A 27094-nucleotide genomic window follows, 5' to 3' on the forward strand; every position below is an offset into this window, starting at 1 on the left:
GCCATACAGAACCCCTCTGTAGATAACGCCATATAGCCCCCCCCCCCAAAAAAAACGGCCTATAGTTTGTCCTACAAAAGACATGCATCCCCTATCCACAGGATAGGGGATACATGTGTGATCGCTGGCAGCGATAAGGAGAACGGGGGACCGAAAGTCCCCCGAAGTTCTCCATGACTAACCTCGGACTTCCGGCGTCTGCGCAGTTCAATAAAAATGAAAGGAGCGCTAGTCACGCATGCGCACAAGCGCGACCGGCGCTCCATTCATTTCTACGGAGCTGCCGACACAGACCCCGGAAGTCTGAGGTTTGTCATGGAGAACTTAGGGGGGACTTTTGGTCCCCTGTTCTCCTCATCCCTGCCAGCGATCACACATGTATCCCCTATCCTGTGGATAGGGGATACATGTCTTATGTAGGAACAACCCCTTCAGTGGCGTCGCGCTGTAGCAGCTATAGCGGCTGCTAGCGGAGCCTGCGGCCATGGGAGGGGGCCGTGCCGGCGGGTGCCACGGGCCCCCTCATGCTGCAGGCTCTGTAGAAGTCGCTACGGCTGCTATAGCGGTAGTTACGCCACTGCGTATAGGTTTGTACGGCGTAAAACTACAGCTCCCAGCATGGCCTGAACAATGGTAAGGATATGCTGGGAGATGCGGTTTCACAAAAAAAATCCTATCACCATCATCTCGCTGCAGATCATACAGTGACTACATTACTGATTAGAGGCAGAATAAACATTTACATTAAGTGACTCACCGGTGACGTCTCAGATTGTAGTTCTTTTCTTCTCCCTCCGGTTCAGACATCTATGATGGATTTCTCCCGGCCATGACCCATTTCTGCAGTTTTCCGTTCAGATGTCTTCAGCTTCTCACTTTTAAAACATTTCTGCTCCTATAAACAAAGTTAAAATTCTCAACACATCTAAATATAACTGTCACAAACACACAACATGCCCCCTGTAGATAGTGACCTACATAGAAGCCCCTATAGATAGTGCCCACATATGGACTCCAGAGCTGCAAGGCAATAGTGCTAACCACTGAGCCACCGTGCTGCCCTACATATAGCTTCCCCTATAGTTAGTGCTCCACGTATAGCCCACCTCTGTATATAGTGTCTCACATATAGCTCCCCTGTATATAGTGTCCCACATATAGCCCACCCCTGTAGACTGTGCACTACATATAGCCACCCTGTTGCTAGTGCCCCACAGGTAACCCACCCCTGTATATAGTGTCCCACATATAGACCCCCCTGTATATAGTGCCCCACAGGTAACCCACCCCTGTATATAGTGTCCCACATATAGACCCCCCTGTATATAGTGCCCCACAGGTAACCCACCCCTGTATATAGTGTCCCACATATAGACCCCCCTGTATATAGTGGCCCACATATAGACCCCCCTGTATATAGTGGCCCACATATAGACCCCCACCTGTATATAGTGGCCCACATATAGAGCCCCCTGTATATAATGGCCCACATATAGAGCCCCCTGTATATAGTGGCCCCCACCCCCACATATAGACCCCCCTGTATATAATGGCCCACATATAGAGCCCCCTGTATATAATGGCCCACACAACCACATATAGACCCCCCTGTAGCTACTACCCCACATATAGACCCCCCTGTAGCTACTGCCCCACATATAGACCCCCCTGTAGCTACTGCCCCACATATAGACCCCCTATATATAATAGCCCACATAAAGATGACCCCCCCCCACTATAGATAATGCCATTCACATTTTTATGAGGGGAAAAAAAAAAACTTGACATACTCACATTCGCCGGTTCCCACGCTGTTCACTGGCGATGCAGACATGCTCTCTTCTGAGCATGTCTGCAGGAGCTGAACGAGCGTCCTCCAATGACGCCGATTGGCGGGGCAGAATGACTTGCCCCGCCAATCAGCACCTTCCAAGCATGGAAGCGGCGCGATGATGTCATCGCGCCGCTAGCCAATCAGTGTCATTGTAAGGCACTGGATGGTCAGGCACGGAACATGCCCGGCCATTCAGTGCTAATACATGTATTTGGCTGCCGCTAGCACTGGGGCCCCCTCCGGTGCTAGCGACACCTACAGGCATGAGAGGGCCTGTGTAAGGCTCGGCGTCGCGGGCCCCACAGTAGCGGCGCTACCGCTGTAGTAGCCATAACGGCTGCTAGCGGCGCCACCGGGCCCCCTCAAGCCCCGGGCCCCGTAGCAGCCGCTACTGCTGCTACCGCGGTAGTTACGCCACTGCATGGATGGAAATGTAGGATAAATTTATTTTATATTAAATCTTTTTTTTCTCTCTTTTTTTGCCTTTTTCATGTTATCTTTTTTTGCATATGCTGTACTTAGAGAAGCTGTTCCACACAGTGAGTTTTGTTAACTAATTTTCAGTTTTTCATTATAATTTTTTCGTCCTCGCCCTTTCAAAAGCCTTAATTTATTTATTTTATTTTTCCATCAAAACAGCTGTATGAGGGCTTGTTTTTTGTGGGAAGAGTTGTAGTTTTTATTGTCAGCATTTAAAGTACTACATAATGTACTGGGAAACTGGGATGCATTTTGAAAAAAGAAACCGTAATTTCTCCATAATTTTTTGGGGTTTTGTTGTTACATTTGGGTTTAGTTGTTACAGTGTTATGTCTTGTTTGCTACACTGTGTGATAAAAACAACAGAAGAAAAAGAAAAAACTATTTGTTAAAATAAAATTATTTTGTGTCGCCACATTCTGAGACCAATTTCTTTTTTATGTTTATGCTGATGGAGGAGCGTGGAGGCTTGTTTTTGCGGGCGAGCTGTAGTTTTTATTAGTACCGTTTTGGGGTACATACAATTATTTTATCACTTTTTATTAGAAAACTTTTGAGAAGCAAGGTGACCAAAAAAGATTGATTACTTACCTGTAATCGGTTTTTCATGAACCTATGACAGCACCCATGGAGAGACATCCCATTCGCTGGACAGGAAGCCTGATGATATAAAAAAGGATACACCTCTCGACACACCCAGTCTTAGGAAGAACTCAGGATGAGATTTAGTTTAGTTTTTATTATTTTAGATTTTTTGCGCCACCCAAGTGGAATTTACCTCACACCTTTATATGTACAGTATTTACAAGGAATCCCTTTGTATTCATATTGAGAATTTACCATTATGGGGAATATATGCTACAAGAATAGGGAGGGTAACAGAGGGGTGCTGTCATAGGTTCATGAAAAACCGATTACCGGTAAGTGATCAATCTTTTACTCTTTCACCTATGACAGCACCCCTGGAGATGTACAATAGAAGTCAAAATTTAGGGTGGGACCACAGCTTTTAGTACCTTTCTACCAATGGCCAAGTCAGAAGCTGTATGCAGTTGTAATCGGTAATGCTTGAGGAAGGTGTGAGGATAGCTCTATGTAGCAGCCTTGCATATGTGATCTAGGGATGCATTCTGCTTTCTCAGCCCAAAAAGTGGACACAGCCCTGGTGGAGTGAGCTCTGAAGAACTCTGGAGGCAGGAGATTCTGATTTACATAGGCTAAATTTATGGCCTGTTTGATCCATCTAGCTATAGTCGATCTACTGGCTGCCGAACCTTTGTTAGGACCCTGGAACTGAATAAACAAGTTTTATGAGGTTCTTAAATCTTTAATGATTTCTAGGTACTGGACTAGGCATCTTCTTATGTCCAGGCAGTTAAACTGCTGCTCCTTTGGATTTTTAGGGAAATCACAAAAGGATTGTAGAATAATCTCTTTGTCTAGATGAAAAGGAGAGACCACCTTAGGAAGGAAACCCGGTAAGGTCTTCAAGATGACTCTCTAATCTAATAGTAGGGTATATGAGGGAAAAGCAGAGAGGGCCTGCATATCACTTACCCTACGGGCTGACGTAATAGCTAACAAAAACGTCATTTTGAGTGTCAGCATCTTTAGGGTTATAGAGTCTAGTGGTTCAAACGGTGAGCTTGTCATAGCCTGGAGAACGATATTTAAGTTCCATGGAGGAACTGAGGATCTAATCTGGGGTTTAAGCCTAGAAGAGGCTGCCAGAAATCTACTAACCCAGTGGTGTTGCGCCAAATTGAAATATAAAAAGGAACTTAATGTGGATATCTGAACCTTTAAGGTGTTAGGCTTGAGGTTTTTGTTTAATTCTGCCTGGAGAAAAATCTAATATCAAAGGGATATCTGGTTTGGTTAGAGGATTTATGTCTACACCTGCAAAATTTGTAAATGCTTTCAAGGCTCTTAGATATATTTCTGAGGTAACCTGTTTCCTGCTTGCTAGCAGAGTGGAAATGACGGACTCTGAGAACAGTCTCTGTCTAAGGATTACCCTTTCAGTCTCCAGGCTGTCAGGTGATGCTTTTGAATTTCGAGGTGCATTACTGGGCCCTGGTATAGGAGATCTGGTATGGTCGGGAGAATCCAAGGCTGGTCTGAGGACATTATCCTTAACCAGGTGAACCATGGTCTCTTTGGCCAGAAGGGGGCTATTAGAATTCTTGAAGCGTTGTCTTCCCTGATTTTTTTGATCACTCTTGGGAGAAGACATAGGGGGGGGGGGCATAGCCCCTCTCTTGACTCCAACACTGGGAAAATGCATCTATTGCTGTTGGGTAGTCTAAGGGATCCACAGAGAAGAATCTCTTGACCTTCCTGTTTCCTCTGGACGCAAATAGGTCTATTAAGGGAACCCCCCCAATTTGTAAATAATCTTCCAAAATTTCTCTGTATTCAGAGCGCATTCTGACTGGCGTAACATTTTTCGGCTTAGGAAGTCTGCCACCTGATTGTCTCTTCCCTTCAGGTGGACAGCTGAGTGGGTCAATAGTTGGCGCTCTGCCAGAAAAAAATATCTGGGAAGATAAATCCATCAGTGGAAACTATCTTTTTAGTCCCCCCTGATGATTTATATAAGCACCTGTTGTCGTGTTGTCTGAATATATTTTTAAATTCGGACCTGAAATTGTATAGAGTTTTTCATAGTCTGAAAAACTGCTGCCAGTTCCCTGAAGTGGGGGACCCCTGTGTGGTCCGGTGGTCCCATTGACCCTGAAGAAAAGTGGAGTTATATTGAGAGTAGGGGTTGTTATCCATGGAACGCCCCTCTTGAGGTTCTCCCTGTTCAACCACCATCTGATAGACAGCCTGGCTGTGAATGAAATGTGGAGGGATTGATCTAGGGAGAGACTGCTCTTGTCCCACTGATCTAGATTGTCCCATTGTAGAGCCCTGGATCTGAACTGAGCCCATAATACTGCTGGAATGCATGACGTCATGAGGATCAGAACTGACATAGCTTTCCTGAAAGATGTCGTATGGGTAAAATAGAGCTCTGAGACTCTGTCTATCAGGGGATCGATCTTCTCTTTCGGAAGAAAATAAATCTGCCTGGAGGAGTCTAGAAGAATCCCCAGAAAGACACATCTGTTTTCGGGAATCAAATTCGATTTTTTTCAGATTTATGTTCCATCCTACATTTGTTAGGATCGAACAAATTATTTCTATCTGTTGAATCAGGAGTTGTTTCTGCCACTATTAGGAAATTGTCCAGGTAGGGAATCAGAAGGATGTCCCTCGTCCTGATGTATGATGTCATTTCCGCTATTAATTTTGAAAACACCCTTGGGGCTTGTGAAATGCCAAAGGAGAGGACCCTGTATTGTAGGTGAAACAAAGAATTGTTGAGGGTCACTGCCACCCTTAGATATTTCTGGTGAGGACTGCATATTGGTACACTAGCTTTTATACCCGGCGTTGCTTGGGAAGTTGACTTACGGTATGGATAGAGTAAAAGCTCACTATTTAAATACCTCTCAGTATGAATTTAATTGCTACCTCTCGATATGAATTTAATTGCTAGAGAGTGTAAATAATGTTATTGGAAGCATAAAAGAAATGAAATGAAGCAATATATTCATTACAGATTTAGTCCTCATGCACACGAACGTAAAAACGCACATAATCACGGGCCGTAATTACGGCCCTTAATTACGGGCCCATAGACTTCTATTGGCCATGGGTATCTTCCCGTTTGCTTACGGGAAGGTGCCCGGGCCGTTGAAAAATATAGAACATGTCCTATTTCAGGCCGTAATTACGGCACGGGCAGGCCCATATTAAAATGCCCACGTCAGTCTTTTTCGTCAGGATGCTAGCCGTTTTTCAGATGCTAGCACCCTGACCCATTCATTTCAATGGGGCCGTGCACACTTCAGTTTTTTTGACGGTCCCGTTGCCCCATTCCGACAAAAGTAGAGCATGTCCTACTTTGGTCCGAGATTCCGTGACCATGAGGCCCATGCAAGTCAATGGGGCCATAAAAAAAACTAAAGGGACACGGAAGGCATACGTGTGCCGTCCGTGTGCCGTCCGTGTGTGACGGAGCCGTTGCCTAGCAACGGCTGGGTGGGCAGAGGTACACATACAGACGGATACTGCACTGCACTAATCGGCAGCCACTTCTCTCTGTCAGCACTGATAGAGAGAAGAGGCTGCTGATCAGTGCTGGAACACAGCGATATTAAGAAAAATAAGTTCATACATACCCCGGCCGTTGTCTTGGTGACATCCAGTCCGACCTCCCTGGATGACGCGGCAGTCCATTTGACCGCTGCAGCCTGTGATTGGCTGCAGCAGTCACAGCAGTCACATGGTCTGAAACTTCATCTCAGGAGGCCAGACTTGAGGAAGAAGCACGCAAGCAGGGAGTCCTGGGTAAGTAGGAATTGGTTTTTTTGTTGCGTTTTTTTTTTAATTAATCATTAATCTATATTGTGAGCACCGCACATGGTATTCCCTGTCCAGCAGTAACTCTTTCAGCACCCTGGACAGTGAGTACCGCTGGACAGAGAATAGCATGTGTGGCGCTCACAATATCGTGTACATAGTTTGAACGGGTTTCAGTTTCCTCTCGGAAACTGAAACACCGAAGGGTACACGGAGTACACATGGGAAGCGCACTGTTCCAATCACGGACACACGGATCCGTGAAAAACGGCCGTGAAAACGGTGATGGAAGTATGCATGAGGCCTAAAAGTCTATGGGGCTCCCGTAATTACGGGTGGCTACGCGTGTGCACCCGTAATTACGGGAGCGTTGCTAGGCGACGTCAGGGGATAGTCACTGTCCAGGGAGCTGAAAGAGTTAACTGATCGGCAGTAACTCTTTCAGCACCCTGGACAGTGACTACCGCTGGAGTTAAAAGAATTAAAAGTTAAAGGGGTTGTCCAAGATTTAATGACTGTGTTAATGCTTGTAATTTATAAATGTAAATACATTTGTAATATACTTACGTTTTCCAAAGTGGCCCTGTTTCCAGATCCTGCCGTGGGGAACTTGACGGGTGACATCACTCTGGCCGCTTGCTCTGGCCGCTTTGTTATTCTTGAATACTTCGCCGGGAATACGACACGCCACTGGTCACGCGGTGTATTTCGGCTTGTTCTGCTTCGCAGCCCGTAACGCGCATGCGCTTTCACTGCTGTTCTCGTGGTCCCTGCTATTCTTGAGATAACAGCAGGGGTCGCGCATGCACATTACAACAAGACAAGCCGATATACACCACGTCACAAGTGACGTGTCGTATACCCGGAAAATAATTCAAGATCAACAAAGTGGCCAGAGCAGAGAGTGACGTCACCCGTCAAGTTCCCCATGGCAGGATCTGGAAACGGGACCACTTTGGAAAATGTAAGTATATTACAAATGTATTTACATTTATAAATTACAAGCATTAACACAAAGTCATTAAATCTCGGACAACCCCTTTAACTTACCCAGAACTCCTGCTTCTTCCTCCAGTCCGGCCTTCCGGAATGACGTTTCATCCCATGTGACCTCTGCAGCCAATCACAGGCTGCAGCGGTCACATGGACTGCCTTTAAACCAATGAAAAATCGGGCTTCAAACAAACTTTGCAAAATAAATATTAGATGATACTATGCATTCTCCAGATCTAGTGATGCCATCACACAGTCTCTGGAGAGGAGATATATAGTTGATGGAATGTTCTCCATGCAAAAAATTTTGTAGGTCAAATAAGAATTTAGTTCTTTTAGATTTATTGTGACCCGGTACAGTTTTTCTCTTCTGATTTTATTACCAGAAAAAGAGGGGAATAATAGCCTTGGCCTGTTTCTGCATTTGGGACTTGAATTAGAACCCCTTTTTTTTATAAGTAATAGAATTTCTGGCTCTAAAGCTTTCTGTTTTTCTGAATTTTTTAGGGTCTTTGTGGGAAATAATCTGTCTGGGGGAAGAGATTTGAATTCTAGAACATACCCTGTTTTTATAATTCCTAGGATCCACCGATTTGTTGAAATTTTTTCCCAACTTGTAAAAAACAGGGATCGATGACCCCCCGCCATGGATCTTCTGGCGTCATTGTTGGTGGTCTCTGTTTTTGGGGTAGTTTTGAGGCCTGAAAAGGAAACCCTTGTTCTTCCTAGGAAACGTTGGGGTTTTAAACAACTGTCCCCTAGAGTTAGGTCTTTTATTAAACCTTTTGGGGCAAAAGGAGTCCATTGGTTTCCCTTGTGCAGGCAACCCCTTTTTTCTATCAGACTCTTTTTATAATAGGTCATCTAGTGGGGGCCCAAACAGATAATCCCCAGAGCAGGGAATTCCACAAAGCTTCCCTTTTGATCCAGTGTCCTCCTTTCAGGTTTTTAGCCAGATAGCCCTTCTAGCGGAGTTTTTAGAGGGCAGCTGATCGGGCCTATAGACGCACAGAATCTACCGAAGTGGCGGACAGAAAATCTGCTGCGTTAGATAGCACTGGAAGAGAGGAGAGGATCTGCTCCCTAGAAGTCTTGTCTCGAATGTGAAGCACTAATTGTGCTAGCCATATTTTTAGCGACATAGCCACACATGGCTGCAATACCTGGCTTAAAATCCCCTGTAGAAGCTTCCCAGGTTCTCTTGCGGTAGTAATCAGCTTTTCTATCCATGGGATCGGATAAAGAGCCTAGATCCTCAAAAGGAAGAGCATTTTTCCTCTATATTTTTGCCACTGGGGCGTCAAGTCTAGGGGTATTATCCCAGCTCCTGCAGACCTCTTCTTCAAAGGGATATTTCCTTTTTAAGAACTTTGGGAATACCAACTTTCCTATCTGGATTTTTCCATTCCCTTTTGATGAGACTTAATACATTTTTAATGAATGGGAAAAGTTCTTTGTTTTCTAGGCCCTAAGCCTTCAAACATTATGTCCTGGACAGAATGAGGTTCTTTGGGGTCATCAATATTCATAGTTGCTCTTACGGTTTTTAGGAGCTGAGGTAATCCGAGGTATTATGTGAAGAGCTCAGCTCTACTTCTTCTTCCTCTAGCTGAAAGTCCTCTTCAGCAGAGGAATCGCATAAATCGACATGACTGGAAGAGGTGGACGGTAGATCCTGCTTTTTCTTTAGGGACTCTAGAGATTCCCTCACGATCTCTATAATGCTTGAAGCCAGATTTGTAGATTCTTCAGTGATCATTTTATCTAAGCAATTCTGGCAAAGTCTTTTATTATAAGAGGCTGTGAGTTTTTTTTTATTACTAACTGCACATTTTTTGTTACGGGTTTTATCCAGTTTCTTTCTAGGACCTTCCCTGGCCTAAACATATGTACAAGAGAAGAGAACAGTATTAGCAAAGAGAGAGGTTTTTTTTGTCTTACCCTATATAAGTTCTGCCTTCTCTTCAAGTCCCGGACTGGAGGGTCTTGTGGCATCTGAGCAATCAGCACGTCCTGCAGCTTCTCCTGGCGTTTCCATTATGGGAGAAGATGCTGGAGACTGAGGCTCCATATCATTCAGGCCTTGGATTGGCTGGGGAGGCCCTCTGCTCCGGATACCTGGAGCCCCTCCTCCCCATTGGGGTCGCTGGAACCACCACTTCCTGGACCGGAAGTTTTGCACTGAGTGCGCCGGAAGCCGCCAATGCTGGGCACCGAGTATGACCCCGGGAGAACCGCTTTCCCGCCAGAGCAAGGTCTCGCCTCGTGGGACCTAAAACCACCTCCAGAGAGGGAAGCGATAGACCGGGAGAGGAGGGAGTAACCGTCCCCAGACTTAAGGTTGCTCCCTCCAGAGGGGACTTACAACTTCCAGAGCAAAGGAAACTGGAAAGGAAAAGAAACTGCTAGGGGGTCTGCAACCCAGGGAGAAGTGCTTTTTTCCTAACAGGACAATCCCATCCGGAGGACAGGAAACCTGACTGGGTTTGTGAAGAGGTGTGTCCTTTTTTTATATCCTCAGGCTTCCTGTCCAGGGAATGGGATGTCTCTCCAGGGGTGCTGTCATAGGTGAAAGGGTAAAATAGCAATTCTGTTGCAAATTTGTTTTCCTACGGCATTCTTCCATCAGGTTAAATGATGTAATATTTTAATAGAGTTAAGACTTTCATGGACGCCGTGATAATAATAACTTTTACTTTTTATTGTTTTACATTACATTAGGGGAAAAATTAGATTTTTTTGTGAACTTTCAATATTTTGAATCTTTTTGTACATTATTACAAATTTTATTTAACAGTTTTTTTATACTTTATTTTTTTAACAATCGATTGTTGGATTGCTAATATAATACACTAGAATATCTATAATAAACAAGAGAAAAAAAGAGTCCGTACATATCAACATATGAAAAAGTTAAACATCTTTATTGATAACATAAAATACATTAAATGACAAAAATAGAGAATCTAAAATAAATCCTTGTAAGGATCACAAATGTATACATTGAGTATATATATATATTTTTAATACACTGAAGGTATACACAATTACTGTAACTCAATGTAGCTCCAACATTGAGAAAGCCACAGGCGAAACGCACGTCGGGGCGCTCTCCTATACCGCTGGGTCACATTCAAATCTCCCATACATGGGTAAGTGCATATATCGGACTTAAATTTGGCTTTATGCCATTTCTTTCAAGGCACCAATTACTTTTCAGTTACTATAGGCCTTTTTGAGTTAGGCACACTGTCCTTCCTTACATAGCTTACATTTGAAAATTACTCCTGTTTTGATGCACCCTATGTTGGAGCTACATTGAGTTACAGTAATTGTGTATACCTTCAGTGTATTAAAAATATATATATATATACTCAATGTATACATTTGTGATCCTTACAAGGATTTATTTTAGATTCTCTATTTTTGTCATTTAATGTATTTTATGTTATCAATAAAGATGTTTAACTTTTTCATATGTTGATATGTACGGACTCTTTTTTTCTCTTGTTTATTATATATTGTTAGAGTCCTTATCTCTAATTATTCATATGGGTGGTTGAGTGGTGTCTCCCACCTTTACACGTATTTGTCCTGTGAGACATCCTGTCTAACTAGAATATCTATGTATACTTAGGGAAAAAAAGGCAAGTTATGTTTTTGTTTTTTTTACGCCATGCAGTATAAATATTACGTTAACGTTATTCTACGGGTTGTTATGATTGCGGCGGTGCCCTATATGTCTTTTTTTTATTATTTACTACTTTAAAACTTTTTGATGGAAAAAAGTGTTTCTTTTTTTTTTTTGGGGTAGGACTTTTTTTTTTTACTAAACCTTATTAAACATTGCCTAACAATTTTTTGTCCCACAAGGAGATTTGAAGCTGCAATTGTTTGATTTCTTGCATAATTCTTTAGAATACATAGTATACTAAAGCATTTTTTCCTGTCAGTGTATCACTGACAGAAAATCTATTAGGTCACATGGCTATGGCAGACTTGGGCATATTTGTTAGGACGACTGTTACCATGTTATCCCATCAGCACGCCACCAAACGCATTGTGGGGTGACGAAGGCCAAGCGCTTTAGATGTTACGGTCGCTAATACAAAGTTCTTAAATAAACAGATTCTGTCTGCCTTAGATAATGTAAGGCTACGCTAGCTCTTAACCCTCGCCTTGATATTTTTAAGTAGAGGTCTGACATTTAGGTCAGTAAAAGCCTCTATCCTTAATGAAATGGAAAGTCCCAAATATCGGAAAGGAGAACCTGATTCTACTGCCTATTGGCAAAAGTTTAGACTTTGTCCAATTTATCTTGAGGTCATAAAAATATCCAAATCTATGCAGTAGCTGTAAAACAAAGGGAAGGTCCTAAGAAGTATTGAAAAGGTACATCAGCAAATCCTCTGCTTAAAGAGAGATTTTGTCCTTTTGTCCTCTTCCTCCATGAAAAAAAACTCTAGACTGCCTACTAACTGAATACACCCAGCTAGAGGTTCAATAACCAAAGCGAATAAAAGGAGAAAGAGAGAACAACCCTATACCCATAGAAGGAAAAAAGGGCTCCAACATTGAACCTTCAATAACTAGCCAAACCTTTGGGTTAGCATATAACAGTTTAATCCAACGGACAAAATTATTACCAAAACTGAACTTTCTGAGCTTTGCAAGAACGGCCTAAAAATAGGGCCACTCAACATTGTTGAAAGCTATTATGGCATCCAAAGACAGAGTGAAGTGGCCCGCCATTCCCACACAGTTCTAAATGTTATAGGACAATCTCCCAATGTTGATATTTATAGATTTATTAGGAAAAAATCAATTTTGGTCAGGATGGACTAAATCAACAATCACTTTTGCCAATCTATTGGTAAATACTTTAGCCAACAGTTTAGCATCCCAATTTAACCCCTTCCCGACATCTGCAGAGAATATATATATATATATATATATATATATATATGAAGGAAGTCGGTTGGGGGGTAAGGAGCCCGCTCCACAGTACGAGCGCGTCGGCTGCGTGTAACAGCCGACATTTCAGTTTAACAAGCAGGATCCCGCTCGTTTAGCCCCCTGGATGCCATGGTGAAAAGCGACTGCGGCATCAGAGCTGGTAGAAACAGGGGGGGGGGCCTGTGACGTTGCATCGGCCCTCCCCCGATGGTTGGGAATTCCTCTAGGACACTTTTTTAATATAAGGTGTCATAAAATTATTTATGAAATATTTGAAATATTTGTAAGCCTATAATGTTTTAGTACTATTTGTAAGCCTATAATTGTTTAGTACTATTTGTATACATATAATTTTTAAGTACTATTTGTAAGCCTAAAAATTGTTTTTACTATTCGTACACCTATAATTTTTTAATTAGTACGCCAGTTATCCTTTCTAGCATGTGACACTGAATCAGCTTGCAAGGATGATACTCCTTTCCTCTTGTCATGCTCTTTAGTTGTTAGTGACTCAGAAGAACCCTTGAGAAGCTGTCCCAGGACTGCCACTAAAGCGGTCTTTGATACCATTATGGTAACCCACGCAAATGTTGTACACTAGGTCCTTGACTTCACTGGGAACTAAGGGATACATTTTGACACAGCAGGGCTCAGAGAGGTGGACTTTTTTAAGTAATTTTTTTTTTAGATGAAGTTATTGATGTAATGGTAGCCCAGACAAATTTGGATGCCCAACAATTTATATCCCAAAACCCCTGTTGAATTTATGCTGAACCCCACAGGTGGACTCCAGTAGATGCAGTAAAGATGGTCACATTTTGATGCCTTGTATTAAATATGGGTTTATTAAAGAAGCCGAGATTAGGTCTTATTGGAGAACGGATATACTGTACCACACCGCAATGTAATTCATGGTAATGTTTAGGACATGCTTTGAAGTGCTTCCAAGATTCCTACATTACAATCATAAAATGCAGGACCCATCCCAAGATGACCTCAGTTTTGATTGCTTGTTTAAAATTAGGCCCCTCGTAGACTATTTCAGTGTCATGTTTGTCCTGTTTTAGTCCCTGCAGAAGTGCATTTCTATTGATAAGTCCCTGGTACATATTAAAGGGAGGCTTCAATTCCGTCAGTACCTGCCAAATTAGAGGGCAAGGTATAGCGTAAAGCAGTAAAAACTGCGCAAGAGTTCATCAGGGCACCCCCACATGTTTAGGATTTACAAAGGGAAGAACACCAAAATTGACCCCTCAGAATGTTCCCCTTCCTAAAAGTTACAGGAAAAATAGTATGGGATTTAGTGCATCCACTGTTGGCCAGGGTTAAAAACTCTACCTGGATTCTTTTTACACCAATGCCATCCTATTCAGGTGCCTTGCTTCCAGAAGTACTCTACCACTTCAAGGTACCAGTACGAAAAACCCAAAGACAGACTGCATCTTGTACTATAATAGGTTTATGGGAGGGGTTGATCTTTCAAATAAAGTGCTGAACCCGAATAGCACCATGCAGAAATCGAGGTTGTGTTACAAAAAGCTGGCCGTGCACATCATACAGATGGCATTGTATAATGCTTACGTGCTTCATCAATGTGCAGGCCAGAGGGGTACCTAGCTGGATTTTCAAGAGATAGTTATAAAGGCCTTATATTTGGTGGCCAGGAAGGGGGGCAGTACTTCTGGAAGCAAGGCCAAACAAATTCTACCAGGGCAACACTTTCTAAACAAAATTCCCTCCACTGGTAAGAAGGAAAGGAACTAAAAAAAAGGTGCAGTGTGTGTTTCAAAAGGGGGATAAGAAAATACACAAATTACCATTGTTAAACCTGCCCTACACAACCTGGCCTGTGCATAAAAGATTGTTTAAAATACCATAAATACTTAGAATTTTTTTTTTTTAATTTATCTGCATCCTCTTATTATTATTATGTACCCTGATGTTCTTTGAATAGCTTTTTCCCTAGAGCTGCATGCTGCTCTTGTAGTTTAGTAAAGAGTCACTTCTCTGAGGTTTCCACTGTTCTAGTACCTGGGAGGCTTTGCAAATGCGACATGGCACCACAAAAACATTCCAGCAAAATCTGCGCTCTTAAAGTTAAATGGGGCTGCTTCTCTTCTGAGTCCTGCCATGCATATCAAACTGCCACAGGATATGCCATATACAGATGTAGCCAACTTTATCTTGACTCTGATAACTTTCTGCGGCATGATATCACACATCAAAAGCAATTGAAAAGTCATTGAAAAAGTGAAGTTAAAGTTTCTTGCCACTGTGTATTTAATATGTTAAAAGTCAAGATAAAGACGGCTACAACTGTATGTCTGAGATGAGAAAACCGCTTTAAGGGCATGACCACACGTGGCGGAATTGCTCTGGAATTCCGCTGCAGACAGTCCGCAGCGGAAATCCGCAGCGTACACGTTTCTCCATTGCCTTCCACAGCTTTTTAGTTGTGTTCGTTTACACGTTGCGGACAATTCCGCTGTGGAGCATAGGCTGCGGTGCGGAATTTGGTGTCCGCAGCATACAATGGTTGTTGCGGACGTGTAGCGGACTTGTTGCGGACTCATTGCGGAATTTCTCCATTGACTTCAATGGAGAGTCAAAATTCCGCAATGAAGTCCGTAGATGTTATGTGTGCTGCGGAGTGTATTGGTTTTACTACCATGACATTTCTTCATTCTGGCTGGACCTATGTATTTCTAGGTCTACAGCCAGACTGAGGAAGTCAATGGGACTCCCGTAATTACGGGTGACAACGTGTGTGCACCCGTAATTACGGGAGCGTTGCTAGGCGACGTCAGTAAATAGTCACTGTCCAGGGTGCTGAAAGACTTAGATGATCGGCAGTAACTGTTTCAGCACCCTGGACGGTGACTTCCAATCACAATATAGAGCAACCTGTAAAAAAAAAAGGAAGTTCATACTTACCGAGAACTCCCTGCTTCTTCCACCAGTCCGGCCTCCCAGGATGACGTTTCAGTCCAAGTGACGGCTGCAGCCAATCACAGGCTGCAGCGGTCACATGGACTGCCGCGTCATCCAGGGAGGTCGGGCTGGATGGCGAAAGAGGGACGCGTCACCAAGACAACGGCCGGGTAAGTATGAATTTCTTTTTACTTTTACTAGGGAAAGTGCTGTCCCTTCTCTCTATCCTGCACTGATAGAGAGAAGGGAAACCCTCTTCCCCTCAACACGCAACGGCTAGTCCGCATCAATTTAATGCCCATTTTAGGCAAAGCCGCAACAGATTCTGTGCGGCATTGATGCGGACAGTGGCGGAAGAACTCTGCCACGTCTGGGCATGCCCTTAGAAGGGGAAGTTTGTCAGGGGTCATGTGCATCTCCTGGAGGCAAGTGATGTCACAGGCTTGGTTGCACAAGTATCTTAATACAAGTCACTGTTCTATGCGATTAATAAGAGTTCATACATTCCAGGTCATAAAAGAATATAGGTCAGTAGACATAGTTGGGAACAAAAGGGTATGGACGTGCAGCTGAAGTTTATATATAACAAATATACAGTACCGTTAATATAAAGGATTCATTAAAACTGTACCGCAAAGCAATAGCCTGAAGGAAGAAACTATTTTTAGCCAACAAAACAGAAAAAAACTACAACCCCCACCCTACTCTGGCACATTTATGGAGTCTTGGATTCCCAAACTGTCCCAACAAACAGTAACAGGCATGTTATAAACAAGTTACAACAGTAACAAACAAGAGTGGACAAGGCACTTCCCAGTTGTAAAGGAAAGGAAGCAGCCAAGTATATCAAGTTCGAAACCTCCTTCCCTTGCTTATTTGCTGGCAAGTAGGGTTACCAGGCGAGGCATGAGCAGCAGGAGAGAGTTGTGTATTGGTGAAAGTGCGAAGGGCAGCCTAATTTAAACTCATGAGGGCCAGCAGTTTGGGCCTGTCCACAAAGTCGGGCATCCAGCCAATCCAGAACATCGATTTATTATCAGCCACAACCTTCAGCCTGGCCGGGATCAGCACTGCATATTTAAAGTTCATGTCTTTACTTGGTTGTAGCAAATAGAGCTCTTTTATTTCTGGATTTCAATCAAAAAGTCAGGATAGGCGGATATACAGTGAAGGAAATAAGTATTTGATCCCTTGCTGATTTTGTAAGTTTGCCCACTGTCAAAGACATGAACAGTCTAGAATTTTTAGGCTAGGTTAATTTTACCAGTGAGAGATAGATTATATAAAAAAAAATATAGAAAATCACATTGTCAAAATTATATATATTTATTTGCATTTTGCACAGAGAAATAAGTATTTGATCCCTTTGGCAAACAAGACTTAATACTTGGTGGCAAAACCCTTGTTGGCAAGCACAGCAGTCAGACGTTCTTTGTAGTTGATGATGAGGTTTGCACACATGTTAGATGGAATTTTGGCCCACTCCTCTTTGCAGATCATCTGTAAATCATTAAGATTTCGAGGCTGTCGCTTGGCAACTCGGATCTTCAGCTCCCTCCATAAGTTTTCGATGGGATTAAGGTCTGGAGACTGGCTAGGCCACTCCATGACCTTAATATGCTTCTTTTTGAGTCACTCCTTTGTTGCCTTGGCTGTAAGTTTCGGGTCATTGTCATGCTGGAAGACCCAGCCACGAGCCATTTTTAATGTCCTGGTGGAGGGAAGGAGGTTGTCACTCAGGATTTGACGGTACATGGCTCCATCCATTCTCCCATTGATGCGGTGAAGTAGTCCTGTGCCCTTAGCAGAGAAACACCCCCAAAACATAATGTTTCCACCTCCATGCTTGACAGTGGGGACAGTGTTCTTTGGGTCATAGGCAGCATTTCTCTTCCTCCAAACACGGCGAGTTGAGTTAATGCCAAAGAGCGCAATTTTAGTCTCATCTGACCACAGCACCTTCTCGCAATCACTCTCAGAATCATCCAGATGTTCATTTGCAAACTTCAGACGGGCCTGTACATGTGCCTTCTTGAGCAGGGGGACCTTGTGGGCACTGCAGGATTTTAATCCATAACGGCGTAATGTGTTACCAATGGTTTTCTTGGTGACTGTGGTCCCAGCTGCCTTGAGATCATTAACAATTTCCCCCCGTGTAGTTTTCGGCTGAGCTCTCACCTTCCTCAGTATCAAGGATACCCCACGAGGTGAGATTTTGCATGGAGCCCCAGATCAATGTCGATTGACAGTCATTTTGTATGTCTTCCATTTTCTTACTATTGCACCAACAGTTGTCTCCTTCTCACCCAGCATCTTACTTATGGTTTTGTAGCCCATTCCAGCCTTGTGCAGGTCTATGATCTTGTCCCTGACATCCTTAGAAAGCTCTTTGGTCTTGCCCATGTTGTAGAGGTTAGAGTCAGACTGATTAATTGAGTCTGTGGACAGAAGTCTTTTATACAGGTGACCATTTAAGACAGCTGTCTTTAATGCAGGCACCAAGTTGATTTGGAGCGTGTAACTGGTCTGGAGGAGGCTGAACTCTTAATGGTTGGTAGGGGATCAAATACTTATTTCTCTGTGCACAATGCAAATAAATATATATAATTTTGACTATGTGATTTTCTTTTTTTTTCTTTCTATAATCTATCTCTCACTGGTAAAATTAACCTAGCCTAAAAATTCTAGACTGTTCATGTCTTTGACAGTGGGCAAACTTACAAAATCAGCAAGGGATCAAATACTTATTTCCTTCACTGTATAAGCATTGGTATAAGAAATAGATCCTTTGTCTCTGGTGAGTCTCAGGATGATGTCTCTATCTCAGTTGTTTAAAATTGTTTTAATTTTCTTTTTTAAAATACAAAAAATGTGTATTAGTGTGTTGGAAGCAACTTTCTGAATACTTTTTCTTAAAAATTATTTTTACTTTTTGAGATACAGCTGATATGTCTGTTCAGCTCGGCAGTCAGGGCCATTTCCCCTCGGAAAACCCTTTGGTTAACCCTTGGTCAAGCTGTTTGCCTTTATTCTCCTATTTTAACATAAAAGATGTTTAATAATGATTGGTCTATATGTTTAACATGTTAACTGATTTCAACTCAATAAAATGTTATACAACTACAAAAATGCAATTTTATATATCTAGTGATATAGTGGAATTGTTCTAATTCAATTATTTTCTTGTTTTGCAGGTGTTTTTGCATTTGGCCTGTTTGCAACAGACATTTTTGTAAATGCAGGCCAAGTAGTGACAGGCAACCTCACTCCCTATTTCCTGACTGCCTGTAAACCAAACTACACTGGAACAGACTGTCTTGTCCACCAACAGTTTATCAGTAATGGAAATATCTGCACCGGTGATCCTGAAATGATTGAGAGGGCCAGGAGGTCATTTCCATCCAAACACGCTGCTTTAAGTATTTACTCTGCATTATATGCAACAGTAAGTAAAACTTTATGCTCAACTCTGTAACTATTGCACAGATTTGCAGCCAATGATGTTGAAACCGCCTACGCTTTAGGGATCAGAAGGCTTTGTGTAATAGCAGGTATTGCAATGGGCACAATATGTGCTCACATTTTGTAAGATATCTTTTGTGCAAATTGGCCCCCAAAAATTTATTCTGGGGCCGCCACTATAGATACAGCATTGCATATTCACATATATCCAGGGATGAGGTATGCATATTTAAAACTGTGTACTAAGGTATAGCTTAGACTACAGAATAAATTATTCAGACAGAAACAAAACCTCATAGGGAAATTGAGAGTTTTCCTCCAGTCATATTAGTATTGTTTACCTCAGCACTTCAATCTTATATCACTTTTTTTGAAATTTCATCTCCAACTTATAACAGTAACAACAAACAGTAACTTCAAAATGACTTGGGCTAAGTTCACATTTGCTTAGTTAAGAGCCTTTGCCGCAGATCCAGTCAAAAACAACAGAAGGAATAGCACAGGATGCTGCGCTATTTCTTCCGGTAAAACAACGGACACCCTGACGGAAACCGGACAGACCCCTTATAAAGTCAATGGGTTTTGTCTGGCAACGTTAGTGTTCCTCGTGCAAAGGGTCCAGCACTATCTTTTTTCATTCTTCTGCACATATGACAGAACAGGAGAATGGAAAAAAGGATGCAGATGTGAATCCAGCCTTAGATTTTAGGGAAATCTGAATTACAGCTTTGAAGCACTGTTTCCCCCTAGTGTTTAATCGTAGTATTAGAATAATACAGTACATGGCTTCAAAGCTGTACAAGTTATACCTTAGAGGTTTACTGTGATATGTTACAATGATTATTTTTGTAAATTACCATATTTTGGGGATTTTAAAAAGCAACAAAATAATTCAGTAATTTAAATTGACAGCAATACAGTAACTACAATTTGTACTAATAAATACTTTTTATCTACTATTTGGATATATTTCACAGTCAGCTTACTCAACCCAGCCATACACAAAAGATTGCTGTCAGCCAAATGCCCGTTCATGCGGCAGATATCTCTCCCAACTCTCCCAACCATAAACATTAATATTCAGCTTGACCAAGTGTGTCTGTTTCAAGGAGGAGATGGCACTTTTTGGCAGAGGTTTATCTTCCAAGGGAACAAAGGATTGGGCATGTTAAAAATCCAACATGCCCAGTCTTTCTTTCTCTGAGATCTGCCGCCAGGGTAGAGTGAGGAGCCCCAACCATACACATTGGATAGTTGTCCAAACATGTCAAATTCTAATATGGGCAGTTTTATAGTCAGGGCATAGTCTCATTAGATTGACAGCAAGCGCAAGCCGGAAATGTCACTATATGGTAACACTGTGACCCCAACTCTTTATTTATTTTTGTGGTCATTTACAACAAATCACTTCATACCATACATTTTTATCAAGTTGTGGCCTTTTTAGTATGTTCTGTATTACATTCTGAATAATGCATTTCCGGTAGACATTTTATAATTCCAGATGTGCCACGCAGACCTTTTATGTCCTTTTGATGGCACAGTTGAAAGAACCATAATGCCTTTGAACTGACAAGGGATTCTCTCTTCTCTTTCAGATGTATATCACGAGCACAATTAAAACAAAAAGCAGCAGACTAGCTAAACCTGTTCTCTGCCTTGGGACTCTTTGTTCTGCATTTCTTACTGGACTGAATCGTGTATCTGAATATAGAAACCACTGTGTAGATGTTATTGGTGGTTTCATTCTGGGGACTGCTGTGGCTTTGTTTCTGGTAAGTGGCATCAGAATTTGTAGTCTTCATGGTAGATATCTACATGATTATTTGTAATTTTTTTACTACTTAATGAAGACTCACAAGACCAGGACTGAGCAGAGATGACTAATAATGAGAATTCCATGATAAGCAAATAAATCCTATACACAGCATAATCATAACATTAAAAAAACAAAAACACCTGCGTAATATTGTGTAGGCAGGGCCGCCATCAGGATTTTCAGGGCCCCATACAGCTAAATTGTCTGGACCCCCCTACCGTGGCACCGCCCGTTAACGATACTACGTCCAGCACTATATCATGCTCTTTGTGTGATACATAACTAATAACTTTTTATTTGGCTGAAAGATTTTGAAGCCTGCCACCATGACAAGGTAGACTCTTTTGGCAGGGCCATACTCTACTCTAACTTAAAAATATATAGACTTTATTCCTTTTTCTGCAGATTTAATGAATATAATACTTAAAGGGGTTTCCCAGCCCCTAAAAATTGATACCCTATCCTCAGGATATGCCATCAATAGCTGATGGGTCGGGGTCCAACTACTGGGACCCCCGCCGATCAGCTGTATTGAAGCGAGTGCAGCGCTTGTACGAGCGCTGCTTCCCCTTCATTTCTACTTGCTCTCTGAGAATCGTCGACACAGATGTAGTGCAATTCAGAGTATTGCAGCCTTCTCACATTCACTTCATTGTGAGAAGGCTGCAATACTGTGAATAGCTACCACACCGGTATCGACGGTTCACAGTGAGCAAGTAGAAATTAAGAGGAAGCAGCTCTCGGACCGACCCATAAGCTATTGATGGCCTATCCTGAGGATAGGCCATAAATTTTTAGGGACTGGAAAACCCCTTTAAAAGGAACCTTTTAGCACACTCATGCTGCCCTAACAATGGTCACAAGCCAGTGCTAAAGCTATGACTTCTCTAAAATGACGCAGAACTTTAGAGTAACACATAGTTTAGTTTAATCAGTGCACCTGTCACTATATCATACTGCCCGATGCATAAGAGCAAAGGTGAAAAGGGTTGTTAAAACAGTGGCATAACAATTGCGTTCACAGGGGGTGTGGGTCGACCTGGAATGGGCGAGCCCCACTTTAAACTGGATCCTCGTATTTAACAAAGCGTTAGGACGGTGTATGTTGCGTCTTATATAATTTACTAATGCTGCCCGGCCAGATGTGGCAGTGGGCCTTGTGTACCAGGTCATGAAGGCAAGAGGAGCGAATAGTGAGGAGTACATTTTTTTTACATTTTTATGTCGGTTCTGGGGTACATGCTTAAGGTGGACGAGGCTACAAATTAAAAACTTCAAAATTATTGTTAACTTACCTGCTGGCCTCACTTGCTTTTGGCTCTACTTCCTCATTCCGGTCACCGTTTTCCAGAATCCAAGATGGCTGCTACTGTCTCAGACTTGCATATAGAAAGCATTGCCTGCCAGTCTGAGACATACCACCACCTCCTTCGGAAGGACAAGCACCGATGATGTCAGTGCTGTGTCCATCTCTTCTGACACTTCTCCTGCTGGGTCCTTGACAGGGGTTCCGGCTGCAGCAACATCCTCACAGTGGGGGACGGAGGAAGACAGCGCCATGGTTGTCATGAATCAGCTTCTGTATGTAAGTATATCATTGTATGCTTATAACGATATACGATATACGATTTATGTTTTACTGTCTGTGTTTTTTTTTAAAGGTTTCCGTGTCTTGGCCTATGTTGGATTGTCGTGGGATCGAATTTTTACCAATGAAATGACTTTTTGAGTGATGCCTGTTTTTTGAAATATATATATATATATATATATATATATATATTTTTTTTTGTATATATAGGATAGTGTAATGCCTTTCTTAAAAAAAAATAAGTAAATGATTAAACAAAAAACATGTGGAGTCCTCCTATTTCTCTATCCAGCCAAGAAAAAACAACAACCGCAGTCTGAAATTCTCAGGATGGGAAGGTCCATGGCTATTGGTTCCTTCCCATCTTAAAAACACCAGCCTGTGGTCATCCCAGGGGCCACCCATCACTTTAGATGGGCCGCTCTTCCCAGTACACCTGGTGCGTTGGGTACTGGGGTAATAGATTGGAGGGGTTGGTGTCAGCCAAAAGTGGACATAGCACACCTCTAGCGATTTTAATGGAGAGGTGTCAGTCAGACACCTCGATTACTAGTTCTGTTATACAGTGGAAAAATGTTATAAAAAACACTTTATTGAAATAAACTGACTACTGCCTCGATCCTACGACTATCTGACGTAGTGCAAGATAACGAAACCTGTAAAAAAACAAAACGCAGACAATAAAATATATAAGACAAGCATACAATGATATACTTAAATACAGAAGATGATTCATGCCAACTCCGGCACTGTCTTCCTCCGTCCTCCACTGACATGCTGTCAGTGAAGATGTTGCTGCAGCCGGAACCCCTGTCAAGAACCCAGCAGGAGAAGTGTCAGAAGAGATGGACACAGCGCTGACATCATCGGTGCTTGTCCTTCTGAGAGCAGTGAAGGAGGTGGGGGCATGTCTCAGACTGGCAGGCAACGCTCTCCACATGCAAGTCTGAGGCAGTAGCAGCCATCTTGGATCCCGGACAACTGGGACCAGAACGAGGGAACGGAGCGGGAAGCAAGAAAGTCAGGCCAGCAGGTAGGTTAACAACAGTTTTACAGTTTTGTTTTTTTTTTGTGTTTATATGAACAAGGGTCCCAAACCCCCAGACATTGAATTGAGCGGCGGTCAAGCGTGAATGCTTCCATATCATTCAAAGTGTATGGGAATGACGGAAACAGCAGAGTACATGCTTGACCGCCGCCCCGTATAAGCTCCGCCTGCATGGGAGTGCAATTTATTTTACGCAAAATGCCCAAAATGTAAGGCTGCACTATTGTATCCGGTATTCTCTGTCAGATCTGCAACGGAGCCTCCAACGCAGATGTGAACAAGGCCTAACACAAAAGTTTAGTATTTTTTGAAGCAGGTTCACAAAAAAAAACCATGCAAATTCTACTGGACCAACTGCCTATTTAGAGACAGACAGCAGCTTCAGGAGCACATCATAGGGGAACACACTAGGCGGATATGCTGAGTAAAATTAGTAGCCGCAGGGAATTCCGCCAGCAAAACCGCACCAAATAGTGGTGCAGTTTTCGTGAGGACTTCCCCTGGCCGTAGTCTAGGCGACGCGTCTCTCTTCTGAACGTAGCTCGGCCTCCTGGGATGACGCTGTAGACCATGTCACCGCTGCAGCAGTCACATGGGATGAAACGTCATGACAGGAGGCCGGGCCGCGCTAAGAATAGAGGACTTTTTTTTTCTCATTTGTGATTTTTGCGGCAGAACCGCAGCATTTCCGCAACAAAGGAGCAGCGATTCTACAGCATAAATTGACATGCTGCGGCTTACAGAACCACACTGCAGGTCAATTTTTTTTGCTGTGTGTGCATGAGATTTGTTCAAATCTCATCCACTCTGCTGCTACTGTAATACGCTGCGGATTTTCCGCAATAAAATGTGTTGCATAAAATCTGCAGTATTCATGCCTAGTGTGTTCCTAGCCTAACAATAAGGCTCAGTTCACTGAGTTTTTTGGCCTTGATTTTGACTCGGACACTGCGTCGGAATCAGGGCCAAAATATGTCCAAAGCCGCCTCCCATTGATTTAATCTGAAATCAATGGGAGCCAGTCGTGGAAAAAATAAAAAGCAGCATGTCCTTTCTTGCCGCGGTTCCGCCTCTGACCTCTCATCTAAATCAATGGGAGGCAGAAAAAGCATTTTTCGCTGCGTTTTTTGTCTGTGGTCCTCAATCGCCGTGGGCAAAAAACACAGCAAAATTGCGGCAAAAAAGTGTGGGCAGGTCAAAATCTGCCTCAAAATTCATACACAGCTGCGCTCTTAGGGTATGTTCACACGGCCAAATTTCAGACGTATACGAGGCGTATTATGCCTCGTTTTACGTCTGAAAATAGGGCTGCAATACGTCGGCAAACATCTGCCCATTCATTTGAATGGGTTTGCCGACGTACTGTGCAGACGACCTGTAATTTACGCGTCGTCGTTTGACAGCTGTCAAACGACGACGCGTAAATTTACTGCCTCGGCAAAGAAGTGCAGGGCACTTCTTTGCCACGTAATTTGAGCCGTTCTTCATTGAAATCAATGAAGCACGGCTCAAGGTTTACGAGCGTCTCAGACGCCTCGTAAATTACGAGGAGGAGCTTTTACGTGTGAAACGAGGCAGCTGTTAACAGTCTGTCTTTTCACACGTAACTGCCTCTCAGCGTGTGAACATACCCTTAAGTTGTGAAGGAGGAGAAGGAGGGGGAGGAGTAGGCCCAGGTGAGTATAATGGAGGGGGTATGTACTCTGCACACAGCCTGGTGCAGTCGTGTGTGCGCAGGTGTTCGCGGGTGCCTGCGAGCGCTATTGCGGGAGTGCGCGCGCGATCTCGGATGCGCGTAAACGGGCAGTGTTTGACGGCTGGGCCCCCATGATGAGAGGCGCAGACAAACTCAGGGTGGAGGGGGGCCCGCAGCTCACAACTTTACTTTGGTGAAAAGAACGGGCCCCATTGCAGGCGCCGTGCCCCCTTTCAGTTAGGTTTGGCCGGACCCCTTACAGCAGTACCCCTGGTACTGCCCTGATGGCGGCCATGTGTGTAGATCCCCCTCATGCCACCAAAACTGCTCTGACCTGGTGAGGTATAGAGTTCACACACTGGCGTAGCTATAGGGGTCGCAGCGGTCGCAGCGGTCGCAATTGCGACCGGGCCCCGAAGCCAGGGGGCCCACGGTCCCCCGAACCACATCAATAAAAAGTTACTATAGTAACTCGGGCCGCGGGCCCCTGTTACTATAGTAACAGACAGTACTTACCTTCCTGGTTCCGGATCGCAGCGGAGGTCCTGACGTCAAGCGCTGTGCGCAGCGCATGACGTCACAGCGTTATGCGCCGCGCACAGCATCGAGAGGACAGAACTACCGCCGCGGCTGAAGAGGAAGGCAAGATTAGCCCTGACTGGCGGGGTCCGACTCCTGGGACCCGCCAATCAGCTGTTTTGAAGGGGCCGCAGCACTCGTACGAGAGCTGCTCCCCTTCATTCCGGTCACTTCATTCCGGTCACACTGTGAATCGGTGTCGGCGATGCACAGTGTGAGTGAGTAGTGAAATGAAGGGGAAGCAGCTCTCGTACGAGTGCTGCGGCCCCTTCAAAACAGCTGATTTGCGGGTCCCGGGTCATCAGCTGAGGATAGGCCATCAATGTTTAGCGACTGCTCAACCCCTAAGCCTACGATGTAGCAGGCTTAGAGGGCCCATGACACAGGATCACAGATTGTGTGATCCTGTCTGCTGGGCCCTGTATCTAAGCCAATCACATGGTAGGCTTAGATACATGGCTCATGCGTGATCCTGTCTGCTGGGCCCTGTATATAAGCCTACCACACTGTAGGTTTAGATACAGGGAACCAGCACACAGTAATCTTATACTGTATAAGATTACTGTCTGCTGGACCCTGTATCTAAGCCTACGTTGTGGTAGGCTTAGATACAGGGTCCCACAGACAGTATCACACATGGGCCCTGTATCTAAGCCTAACACATGTGTTACTAATCGTTTTTCTTGTGTGTTTTCTTACAGGTTCGGTCATTGGACTACGGCGGATTCCAGGACTACTTCGATGACCGCTTTTTTTTTATTATCAATAAAATGGTTAACGAGGGTTGTTTGTTTTTTTTTTTTATTTCAATAAAATATTTTTTCTATGTCTTTGTGTTTTTTTTTCAACTATATTACTACCGCCTTAGTAATGGCCGCCGGCCGATTGACAGCATCCATTGCTAAGGCGGGGCTTAGTGTTAGCCGGTGCAGAGGCTAACACTAACCCCCTTTATTACCCCGGTACCCACCGCCACCAGGGGTGCTGTGAAGAGCCGGGTACGATCCAGTACCTGACCATCTGTAGTGATGGTCGGTCACTGGGGTGGCCGCAGGCTGGTATTATCAGGAGGGGAAAGGCCAGATACAGTGGCCCTTCCTACCCTGGTAATGCTAGGCTGCTGCTGCTTTATTGTATCTGGCTGGTTATGAAAAATAGGGGGGGGCCCACATCATTTTAAAAAAAAATAATAAATAATAATTGGAAAGAACGATGTGGGGTCCCCCCCAATTTTTATAACCAGCCAGATACAACACAGCAGCAGCAGGCAGCATTACCAGGGTGGGAAGGGCCAC

General features: G+C 43.5%; 1 protein-coding gene across 1 annotated transcript in view; it reads left to right on the plus strand.

Moving 5' to 3' along the window:
- PLPPR1 (phospholipid phosphatase related 1) overlaps nt 1–27094 on the plus strand; it is a 209643-nt gene that overhangs the window by 148787 nt on the left and 33762 nt on the right. The window contains exons 5-6 of the mRNA XM_075825645.1: nt 18802–19052; nt 20668–20844. Coding sequence (XP_075681760.1) covers nt 18802–19052; nt 20668–20844 — 428 coding nt within the window. The remainder of the gene's footprint in view (nt 1–18801; nt 19053–20667; nt 20845–27094) is intronic.

The sequence above is a fragment of the Rhinoderma darwinii genome, chromosome 1, assembly GCF_050947455.1.
Source record: "Rhinoderma darwinii isolate aRhiDar2 chromosome 1, aRhiDar2.hap1, whole genome shotgun sequence".
In the NCBI taxonomy this organism is placed as follows: domain Eukaryota; kingdom Metazoa; phylum Chordata; class Amphibia; order Anura; family Rhinodermatidae; genus Rhinoderma; species Rhinoderma darwinii.